We start from the raw sequence: 12,579 nt of genomic DNA on the forward strand, positions 1-12,579 counted from the left end.
CCCTCTTTCTACTTCTGAAAAATGAAATTTTCTTTCATTTAAAAAGGAATGTAAATTTATCAGTGGAAAGTTTGTGCACTTCAAAAATACTACATAGAAGAAATCGCAATCACTACAAATCTTATTACCAACAAATTCTGTGTTAGCTTTAAATAAGTTACAGTCATCATCTCTTTTCCTCTTTGTATAAACTGATGAGTCTTCCCATCCTGTTCCAAAACCATCTATTTTAATAGCAGCACTACAAGAATTGTACATATCTTTATTAATGACTTTACTTAAGAAAAACCACATATTCATGCATTTAAAAACATCAGAGAATTAAGTTTTGAATGGAATCTAAATCTCCCGAGATGACTTCTTTAGCAGTTTAATACATGGCCTCCCCAAATTAGTTCATCCACAAGTGTAGATACTTGGGTGTATTAATGTGTGTTTGTGTACAAAAGGAATCACAGAATACAGGCTGTTCTCTATAGCTGGGTGCTTCTATTTAATACTTAGTGGAGATCTTTTCATGTTGACCTATTTCATTCTATCTAGTAGCAGCTTAAGGTTTGCTTTTAAGGACTGATTTTTTTTCCATCTCCCTCTAGATACTGGGCTTTGAACTCAGGGCCCTATGTTAACTAAGCAGGCACTCTACCACTACTTTTGCTTTGATTATTTTTGAGATTGTTTATGGCTTTATTACAGGGTCAGCCTGGACCACAATCCTCTTTTCCACAGAGCTGGGATGACAGATGCACACCGCTGTGCCCAGGCAGTGGTTGAGCTAGGGTATTGAGAACTGTTTGTGTTTCTGGCCTCAAACTGCTATCCTCCTGACTTCTACAACCCGAGTAGCTAGGATCAGAGGTGGGGGCCACCTTGCCTGGCTTCTGACTGTTTCTAATCAATTTTAGTCCCCTTCTTCAATATTCAGGCCATATTCTGAAAACACTGACAAGTTAAAAGAAGCTATGAAGTCATATATGTGATCAGAGGATATTCATTAATTGTGAACATATTCATGCCCTAGTCTGCATGAAAAACGCAATTAAAAAACAACTTTGCTGAATACTTTAAAAACTTTACCTCTTTGTATAGTGTTTAGTATTCTTCCTTGCTTTATTCTGTTTTGTCTTACATAAACATGAAAATCAATAATTTTCTGAAGACAGAAAAATGAGGCTCTTTTCTGACCTTTTAAATCAGTGATGACTACCTTTATTCTTCAGGAAGATTTATTTTCAGTAATGGAGTTTAAAGGTATCCATTAAGGTTTTGAGGTTTTATTAATTTATACATATAACAAACAATACAGCCCATAGTTTGAAAGGCAAACAGTACGTTAAGATTTAGAGCAACATCAAATGAAGCCAGTGTTCTTCCCCTCTCTCCCCACTCCCAACTCCTCAACAACATCACAGACTCTATTTTCTCTCTCCCTCTCTCTCCCTCTCTCTTTCTTTCTCTCTCTCTCTTACACACACACACACAAATGGAGGGGGGATTGTTATCACTGTTTTTGTTTTTTTTTTACAAATAACAGGATTGCTTTGTACTGTTAGGCAGTATATCTTAAGTTCCTGAATTGGAATGTCTCATACATTCACCCCTCCCTGTCCTCCAAAGATAATTATATTATGGATTTAATTAAGTCAATATTTTGGGCTTTCTTTATTATGGTTTTGAACCTACTGCTCATGATAGAGCCAATAATGGGCTATAATTACTTTTACTTTATCGTGTAATTTCTTTTTTTCTAGAAGATAAACATTGTTCTAATTTTTTCACTTGATTAAGGCTTGGATGATGTTGTTTTCCATACCTTTTAGTAGTATACAGTTTAGTCTATCAGAAAATATAATTGACTTTTATTCTAATTTCCTGATGCCCTCTGTCCCCATGCCTAGTCTGGGTCAGCAACCCTCCAGGCCTCCTGTGCTTCTGTTCTATCACAACATCCCATTTGCCCTCCCCTTGGAAATTTCCAGGATTCTAGCAAGTGTTGGACCCCAAGACTCAGGAGACCTTCATTCCACGTTGCCTCCAGCATGGTTATAGCCCCCTTTTGATGACACACCTCTTGCAGTGAAGAGAAGGAGTAGGGGAAAATTTATTCTTTGAAATTTAGTATCTCAAAATATTTTGAGAGATTAATTTAGTGAGAATCAAATTTCTTCCTTTCTCATTCATTTTCCTTAGGCCCTATTTATCTAGACACATGACCATTCATTGTCTTTCTATTTAGTTTATTTTTTGCTGGATGTCTTGTTAAGTAGATATCACATTGTATATATCAATTTTCTAATTTTCTTATCATTTCTATCTGATTTTCCACTATCTTTTTACTTCTGCTCTTTAGAAGATATTCTTAATTTTACTTCCTAATACTTCTAATAAATATTGGACTATTCCTATCATTATTTTAATTTCCTTGATATCTTTCTTTTTGGCTCATTTTCATTGCATTATCATCATTATTATTGTTAATTATTATTATTATTATTATTTGAGACAGGCTTTTCCTATGCAACACAGACTTGCCTTAAACCATCCTCCTGTAATCCTCCTGAGTGCTTGGTTTACAAGTGTGTGTCACTGTGCCCAGTACATTGTTTTCTTTTAAATTGGTGCAATTTTAACTTCTTTATAGTTATTAATTGCCAGTGTTTTTAGAGATTTCTCTTCTATGCCTCACACTGTCTTTCTTTGAATTTTATTCTCAGTTGTCATGGTCTCTGTGTTTCATGATGAAGACTTTCCTCAAACACGGGTTGAAGAAAGAATGAGGTGTTATAAATTGGTGACAGATCTTGTGAGCTGGTAACCTTCATTGCAGGGTGACTGGGGAGAAAGCTGGCTTCCCAATGGCACTTCTACAATGGCAGGATCTGAGCAGTATTCCCCAGGGATCTTTGTGCTTCTCCTGAGGGGGAGCTTCTGCTCTTTCCTGTCCATGTGTGTGATTGGGAATCTATGGGGGACTCAGGTCTAAAGAAAGTGCAAGAGGTACATATTCCCACTCAGTGTCAGACTTTCACAAAATGCTACTTTTAAAATTTTAGCTTCCCTCTTCTTAGTTGTTTCATTTTCTGTGCCTCTTGTCCCCACTTAGTCTTTGAACTCTATTTTCTCCATTGGGTCTCATTTCTTCTATGCAAGGTAGAAGTTGGAGAACTCTCTGCACCTCAGACCTCTGACTCCTGAGCCTTCATGGAGTCTGGCCATTCAACCAGCTGCTCTCTCCTCAATACCTCCTGCATACTTATTTTCATCTCCTATTTTTCTGTTTTTCTTAATCTGATATTATGTTCCTCATTTTCTCTTTCCCTTCCAAACACAAATCACCATGTCATCATCACTTATGTATTATTGTCTGCTCTCTTATGTCTTTGCCATTATGGATTAATAAAAAAAAATTTAATCCCTTGCTGTCATTTAAATCTGGTTTTAGGCAAAAATAAAGATAAGCATATGTGTTCAACTTACTACATTTTCTTATTAGGTTTAAGTAAATGAAAAATTTTCTCTTTTCATTCTTTTTTTTCCTGCTTCCTTTTTCCTTTTTGTTAGTATAATTCCTAAAATAACATAGTAGTGTTCACATGGGCTTAGGAAAATATATTCGTAGACATAGCTTGAGAATTTATTTCTGGTTTAAAAGATAAGGTTTGCTTATGCAAAAAAAATCTGTTGATTTCATTCATTAGCATATGTACACAGGCATGGTAGAGCTTAATGCTACAAAAAATGACTTCAATGCAACTTAGTTCTTGGAATTACCAAACAGAAAGGTATAAATGGTCTTATTATTCTGTCATCACAAATGTTGTACTGTTCCAGACCGTAGTTTTTGCACAATGGGAGGTAGCCAAAGTTGTTTTTTCTCACTGATGGCCCAGCATAGATTGATTCAGAGATAATGGATTCAGAGAAGATATGTAGTTTCAGGGCACTGGGAATGAGAGCAAATGTTCTGATTAAACCCTTTTGAATAATTCTTGCTGGAGGCACTATATCCCATTTGCTTGTGAATTGTGTGTGTTTAAAATCAGAAATATGCCAAAGCAAACAATTGAGATTAAAAAAAAATCTGACTTCCCCAGAAAAGTACCATGTTCTTGGCTTTTTTGGACTGAGCTCTGGTCAGGACATTTACTGGCATGCCATATTCAGAATGCAGTGCCCTGTCCTTTCCCAGGATAGTCAGTGAGACAACACTTAGCATTTGGAACACTGTATAGAGTTCTTTGCGCAGATCCTGGAACCAGGACAGTTAGAGTCTGAGTCCCAGTTCCACCATTTATGATTGTGATGTTAAGCAGGTTATGTTCTTGTGAGAACCTCTTCGTTGGAACAAAAAACCATCAATATCACACATAGATATTAGGAAGGTGAAATGAAATCACAGGTAAAAAAAATATCCTGAAGTAATGGCACTAAGCATAGACCACATGTTTAATACTTGCAGCTTTTCTTACTTTCAAGGTCAAACATGGTTCCTACCCTCTAGCCCAATGCAATCTCTCTAGAAATAAAGTACTGAGTTTACTGAGTGGATGCTAAGTAGCAGGGTAGGGAGGAGGCAATTGCCACCTTCATTATTTTACTCAAGTAAGTTTATTGTGCTTCCCTTGGTCATGGTCACACCAAAACAAAAGTGCTGTATTTGCCCACAAATTCTTTTGAAAATGTCCTAAAGAATAAAATAGGTACTTGCGAGGTGTTGGATTAAATTTGTGTTGTGATAATTCTGAACAGAAAGGAGAAAGAATGCAGAATATGCCCAGAATACTGCATGCTGTCACTTATGTGTGGAATTTCAGAGTCAAATGTGCAGAAACAGTGAGTGAATGGCAGCTGCCAAGAGCTGAGGAATGGAGGAGGTGCATGAGAAGGCTATGATTAAAGGAGATAGAGCTTCAGGTATGCACATTTCTGGAGTTGTAATGAAAACTACTATGGTTATAGTAACAAGCATTGTGTCTTGTACTAGAAATTTGCTAAGATGGCAAATGTTTGGTGACAATGTTCCTGTGTTCACACAGATGGTGGCTATGGGAAGTGAAGGAGATGTTGATTGTGATGGTTATTTCACAATGTACATGCATACTAAATCATTATTTATACATATATATGTGTGTATTTGTATATATATATATTTTTTTCCAAAGGTTAATTATTCCTCAATGAAGCTAGGGAAAAATAGGGGTCAGGAATGATACAGATAAAGGTTCCCATTCTAGCTTCCTTCTTAATAGTTATGTGACCTGGGGAAGATTATTAAAGCTATGTAGTCCTTTAACCTCCTTACTAGGAGTAGAGAACAAGGTATGATATCACATGTGAATCACGTGGTGTAGAGCTCACATGTGCCTCTCTTTCAGGGATAGAATAGGGTGAGTGAGTGACCATTTGTCTTGGTTATAACTTTCAAGGGGTCACCAAAAACCTCAGTAGTCACAAGGTAAATAGTAATCAAATTTTAACTAAATAATTTTTAAGTTAAAATACATATAATCTTATACATTTACAATTTCTTCATGTTAAGAATATACAAAATTTTGTCTATTTGCTATTTTGAGGTTTGGCAAAGTGGCTAAAATGGTAGAGTGTGAGGCCCCAAGGTGGTCCCAATACCACCAAAACACAATAGCCTCTATTAGCTATTTTGCAACATTCCATTGTTATCAACCATAGTTATCTGTGCTATAGAAAATTAAGTTACTCATTTTATAAATGAATTGATATCACACATGAAATGTTCCCCATAAATGTATAAAATTACTATGTGTCAACAAGAATATGTTAAAAAACTAAAAAGTAAAGAAATTCATGGTGAACCAAACATCAAAGTTTTAAGTTAAAAATTGTAGTCAATAACTGCCACACAGAGCCTAAGGCAAGAGGAAAGATCAGTAAGATGGATCTTGTCTTAATTTGAAATTTTGAGATTTTCTGGCATTAATTTTGATTTTTTTGAGAGTAGCTGTTAGGATACCGTACATCTAGAGCATCATGTTGTAATCTTTAATCTGTACAATAAAATCAATTAATTAATTTAATTTAAATACTATTTCTGATGATTACTGAGAAATTTGATGTCCCCTAAATTTTGTGCCTGGGTAGAGTTTTTCTCCACTAGTCTCTCTCATGTAGTCCTTCTCTGATTCTCTTTCTTATCTGTATGCATACATATATAAATATATATGTGTGTCTATATATATATATGTGTGTATATATTTGTATATTACTCAAAAGTAAACTATTTTTTTGTGATTGGTACTGGGGTTCAAATGCAGGGCATATACCTTGAGCCACTCCACCAGCCCTTTCCTGTGATGATGTTTTTCAAGATAGGTTCTCACAAAATGTTTGTGTAGGCTGGCTTTGAATTGCAATCTTCCTGATCTCTGCCTACTGAGTAACTAGGATTGCAAGTGTGAGCCACTGGTGCCTGGCAAATGTAAACTATTTAAACTTCTCTATAACTTCCATTTATCTGAACCCGATATGTTACATAACTGTATTTAAAGCATGCAGGGGAGAGGTACTATCAACTTTAGAAACTCAAGGTACCACTAAAAAGGATAAAGATAGATTTTTAGGTAAATATTTAAGTATCCCACACTAAGGGTTGCCTAGATAGTTTTTAAGACTATCTACCCAATGGCAGATTATAGTTTCCTTTTCAACATACAGATTTTGAAGCTATGCTAATTCTCCTTCTTTATTGATTTTTAAAGTTTTGTTCTTGGTGGAATTTTTTCCTAGTAACTCAGTCTTAATACCCATAGTGCACTAAATGACAAGCTTCTCATGGGAGACTGATAAGCACACATGTGAGAGAACCTCACTGCCTGCTGAATTAGTCTGGCATTGCTGATAACACTGCACTGTGGTCTACTAGGTCTGATCGAAAATGAGACCAGAAAAAAAAAAAAACTGCCACAACTTTCTTTCTGGAAGAACTTGCTTATATGCTGTATTTTTAGTTTTGTCACAGGAATTGACTGTAGATCAAGATATTTTAGGAAAGGCTTAACTTTCCCTAGCAACATTATAAGCTTTTGATGTTTTCTTGTTCAAATTAATCTCCCACATAAGGGGGGGGTATCATCTGGCTTTGTCTGAGGCTTCTATTTTATTATTTCATGTTTTGTAAAGGGCATCTTTCAAAGGGTGTGTTTGTGCTTCTCTAATGGTTCTCTTCTTGCACACAAAAAGGCCACAAGAGAAGCCTGATACTGTGGGAGGAAGGAAGGAGAAACTGCTGGTTCTGATTGCAGTGAGACAGAATGGGCTTTCCAAGGGCTCTGTGTTATTGCAATAAACTATGTTGTTAGAGTACCCTTGGTGTTAGCAGTGGTTTTCTAGATTCATCATCACTCAACAAAATTAGACCTCTCTGGAAATGTTTTTGCCAAATGGTAATATATATTACCATCTAAATGTCTTCTTAGGAGAAGACAGTATTTCCCCTCTCCTCCTAGTTGTAGGATTTTTATGGAAGGTTCCTCTCAGTGTCTTCTGTCACTACTATTTCAGTAGAAGTATTTGAGACACTGTAGAAGAGCTTTGTTTTATATATAATTTAATGTAAGCCCTGGCCACACCAAATCCTTTGCCAATAAAATCTTGTCTGACTAAATTACTCAATGACTACCTATCCAGATTTTTCATTTTTCAAATTGTTCCAGATACCCTGTATTTGTGATCAGAAAATCAATATGGGTTCCTAGATACAATTAGTCAAAGAAATATTACATTCTTCTATGATGACCTTGAAATAATGAGCCAAAGGAGAGAGAGAGAGAAAAAAAAAGAGAGAGAGAGAAAGAGAGAAAGAATGCATACTGGTCAATGACCAATCATGAAGATATATGTAGACATTATTATGAAGATCAGGACTATATGCAGGAAGTGAACTTGAATATTTTAGTTAAGTCATGTATGGCTCACTAAGTGTAAAAGAAATTATAAATATATAAGGAATTTTCAGGTAAGTAAGCTTAATTGTCTAGTATGTAATGTGACCAGATTAAATAGAGTTAAATTGAATTCCTACTCAACTTTCCCCATTATCCGCTGATCAAATATACTATGACTTACATTTTTATTATTCCAATACATTTTATTTTCTCACTTTCACCAAAACAATAATGATATGGAATTAACATTTGTTAAATATTTACAGCATATGTAATAGTTCATATTTTATAAAATCATTGCCTAATTTAATTCTCCAGATAATGGTAAGTGGAATAGAGTTACACCAGTCATGTATATTATGATGCATGTTTTTACTTACAAGGAAACAATCTCAACCTGCTCAAAGTCACAGAGATAGTAAATCTGAAGAGGTTTAAAGGAAAACAAACATTAGAAAAGGAACCATAAATTGAATTAACATCTACCCATGGTGTAAAAACTAAAATAATTAGTTAAAGTTAAAAGTGCCCTGAATTAAAACCTTATTTATTTGAGTCAACTTGATAACATTGAATGGATCTTTTCATCTCTCCAATGCTCAGTTTCCTCACAAAAAGTGTTTAAAATCTCTGTGCCCTAACCTTTCTGAAGGTGGTAGGTCATTTCCCATGGTTTTGAGCCTGGAGAGTTTATGTTGATGCCTTTCCACTTGGCACTTTCTTCCTTGCTGAGTAGACCAAAATTGATAGACACATATGCAGAGCTCTTACAGAATTAGTTATTGATGTCCAGGAAAAGCAGGACAGCATCTCTCTTAATGAATTAGGCTATAGGCACATTATATGATGAGAGAGCTTCAGTCTTTGTTCCAAGTCATGAAATGAGTCCCTTATCATGACAGAATAGGAGCAGAGAGTTTTAGTCAACTGATATGGATGAGTTTCCCCCTTATGAATGCTGCTAAGAAAACCAAGTGTGATTTTATTGACGGAGGCAATTTTCATCAGTCTGAGAAGTGATAAAATTTGCTAGTGGTTCCATCCCCCATTTAGCCCTTCCTGCTCTCCCATTATTGCTAAAGTTTCTTTCTGAGTCAAATGGTATTGCTGGAGAGGATAATTACTTGATGCTCTTGACCTGTGGGCCAAGAAGTCAACTTGTAACTTTTCTATGAAGGAATGAGCTTCCAAAATCCATGCTTCATAGATATTTATAATCTTTGATGTTATGAGTTTGGGAGTCATAACAAAGACTTAAGTGTTGTTCAAGGTATCTGACTAATGTTGTCAAGAACAGCAAGAGATCCTTAGTCATACTCTGGCCTGAATTAATATGAGGTGTTATTGGAGTCAGGATTCATGAAACACTTGTCCCAAATGGCTTTTAAAGTAGCCATTACTCAAAAAGCTTTCCTAGGTTTTGATACATGTAATATTTGCTGCACACAATTTCTTTTGGAATGAAGTCTAAGAGAAGTTGAAATAATTTAAGAATTTTGGCATATTTTATGTGTCGTCTCATATAGATATAAAAAGGCTACCCATCGTACATAGAAAAGAGAGGTGTAAACTTCTTTCTGCCTCTCATCCTTTCTGACAATGTTTTCTCTAAAAATGTTTATGTTTTCTTTCTGAAGTCTATCCTTTACCCTTTCCTTTGTCTTTTGATGAAAGATATATTTTTGTATTCATATATGAAAACAGAAGAACGAAACCTTTCAAATTGTTCTAAGAAGAGGGAATAGGGGAGGAGGGAGAATAATGGAGGGGTAAATGTAACTAAGATATATTGTAAGCTTATGTGTAAATATCACAATGTATCCCCTGTACAAATATTATATGCTAACAAAAAGATATATTTACCTTATTCCAAAACTTCATATTTATATTGTACCTTTGTGGGTTTTTTTTTTTTTTTTAAATAATAGCATAGCCAGTTTTACCTATCTCTTTGGGGTTTCCTCTCTTGATTATAATCTCCTTAGCTTCTCCATTCTAATCTGAGGGAATCCATTGAAATCATTGCCTCAAAATTTCTCAGTTACAGTCTATTTATTAAATTGATTTGTTTCAAATGCTGATGTCTGAATTAATTGCTTTTTCAGTTTTGAAAATAACAAGAGCTATCATACTGGATGGACCTCACAGGATGGTTTTGGTTTTGTCATTGCTACTGTTAACATGTGAATATTGCTATTGGTCACTGATGCAAATGGTTCCAAAAATGTTTCCTTGGGTATAAGTGGGAGAAAATGGAATTTCTTTGAGGATAATGCAGCCTCTTGCAGATCCTATGGGTTACCCTATTAGAATGCTATTAAAGGGACTAACGCATAAGTGGACGTACTCTGTTGAAAGATTCTGTGTGTCCTCAAGGAACTTTCGTAAGTGAACTATTATCAGTGCCTAACATCTCTTAAGTGTTCTAAGAGAAGGGAAATGTGGAGACTCGGCAAACTCATGAAAGAAAGACATAAGGAAACTCATTAAAAGAATACATTCATATTTTTCAGTAAATAATACAAATGTATATTGTTTCCAAATAAGGAAAACATACAGACTGAAGACATTGCAGGCTGGGCAGTAGAAGTAAAGGCAGGTAAAGAAGAGAGGGAAATGTCAGAAGAAAACTGAGTAAACTGCACCATGAGTCCCCTGGTAGAAAGTACAGTGATAGTGGCTGTGAGCTTTCTGTTCATCTATTATTTTCCTTTCAAGTGGGTGACACTTGTCTCATAAGATTGTTAAAAAGATAAAGGAAGTTAATGCATGTTAACGTATTTAAAACTGGAGGGCACATAATAAGTGTTGTGCATTTGTTATTCTTAATGCCACCAATGGTGGCTCTCTGGAGTCTTTTATTCACTTGTAGTTGGCTGTGTGTTAGTATATGAATGTGAGCCATTCACTAACACAACCCATTCATCAACTCATTCATCAACTCCTGAAAATCACTTTGCAAGGAACTCAATCTTTCTTTACACTTGTGAGTGATCAAGGCAGCCTTAGAAGACAATGCCTGGAAATTACATTTGGAGCCAGAGTTTTTTCTGAGTCTTTTTTATTAATGCAAATGTATTTTGGGACGAATTCATGAGAAATATATAGTATGCTTAACAAAAATAAATAAATAAATAAAAAGTTATCTGGAATAATTGAAGTAATAGATCTCTGAACTTTTCACTAAAATATAGAATCTGCTAAATCAAAGCCCAAACTCAGAAAGTACAAATGTCTGGACATCAGGGACCTTGCAGTTCTAAGTGGATGTGCCCTTACTTCCTCTTTACCCATTTTACTTTATTCCACTGAGTTACATATGTAAAGCCTGTGGCATTCAGAAGTTATTCAGTGAATATTAATTCCACCCCCCCTTCTTTTTCATCCAAGATAAAAAAAAACTGTCAGAAAAATAATTCATATTCCCAATTTTCAGAAATGGTTATTGTATAAACTCAACATACTCAACTCAGTAATTATGACAGGTTTTCAAATTATCTTTTAACACATTTACAATACAGTAAATGTATTTTACTGTATTGTATTAGAGTAATTTTACTGTATTTATTAGAGTAAATGATGCTCTAGGCCAGACAATTTATAGAAAGACAACACTCCACCCTCTTTTTTCCCTTACATTTTTAGAAAGCAGAGAAAAGTAACTACAGTATATGATTTCTCCATGTGTGCTAGTTAGATGTTTCAGTAGTATATAAACTTTTGAACCATTGGGGGATTATGATCATTGGATAGAAATTGATTTGACTTAAATTGCTCGATTTCATTTCACAGAATGTTTTGCAGCTGGAAGGCTGAAATGCCCAGTGATGCTAAGTCCCTCTGATTTCCTGAGAGCTGACACTGGAGCTGACACTGGTACGTTTGCGGGTGATGAAACCCAGGCATTTGCCCATATCCTAACCATGGCTGGGGTTGATCTTTGCCTCTCTACAAATCAGTCACCAGTTCATCACTTCCTAAGGGGGTTTGACCCCAACCTCTTTCTCTTAGCTCTGTTGCAGAAATAAGCTAGTTTTGTTGTCTTTAGAAAAGCAGATATATTAATAGGATTTGGCCCTTATATAATGTAATGTAATGCTCCCGACTATGTGCCAGATGGTAATTTTGTTTCACTAAAATAGTAATTTCATCACAATATTTTTCCTTGAGTTTGATGGCTGTTTATAAAACACTGAGCCACAAATAGCTTATGGATTTTGGTTAAACCAAATCCCAATACAATCATTTGAATAATTTAGATTTTACAATTATTTTTAAATTATAAAAGAAATGTGACAATCTTTTTGTATTGTGAGGAATTGGAAATGATATAAAGATGAATGATGTGATTTTTAAGACCTCATTTAAGACAGGTGCATGTATATGTTTTTCTGTGATTGTAGATTTTTGTTTTTCTTGAGCCATGCCCCGAATCAAAATTGTTTCTTTGCATCTTTCAAGAGCTGGCAATGAGAGCTTGCCTGATTGACTATGGAGTGCTTCGATGTTTAGATTGCCCGTGAGATGAATAGGAAATGGAAGGCTTGCCTTATTTCTGAACTCAATCATTGCCTCTTTTCACTCAAGCGTTTTGCATCTCTGTGGGTAGGGAAAAAACGAGAGGCATTTGGGAGGAGCTTTGAAGAGAGATGGCTAGGTG

The 12,579-nt window shown here is 35.3% G+C and overlaps 1 protein-coding gene across 3 annotated transcripts in view; it reads left to right on the forward strand.

Moving 5' to 3' along the window:
* Window positions 1–12,579, forward strand: part of Znf385d (zinc finger protein 385D) — a 975,601-nt gene that overhangs the window by 648,641 nt on the left and 314,381 nt on the right. For all 3 annotated transcript variants that reach the window (XM_074043826.1, XM_074043825.1, XM_074043823.1), the window contains exon 3: window positions 11,712–11,795. In XM_074043826.1, coding sequence (XP_073899927.1) covers window positions 11,712–11,795 — 84 coding nt within the window. The remainder of the gene's footprint in view (window positions 1–11,711; window positions 11,796–12,579) is intronic.

Source organism: Castor canadensis, chromosome 10, assembly GCF_047511655.1.
Source record: "Castor canadensis chromosome 10, mCasCan1.hap1v2, whole genome shotgun sequence".
In the NCBI taxonomy this organism is placed as follows: domain Eukaryota; kingdom Metazoa; phylum Chordata; class Mammalia; order Rodentia; family Castoridae; genus Castor; species Castor canadensis.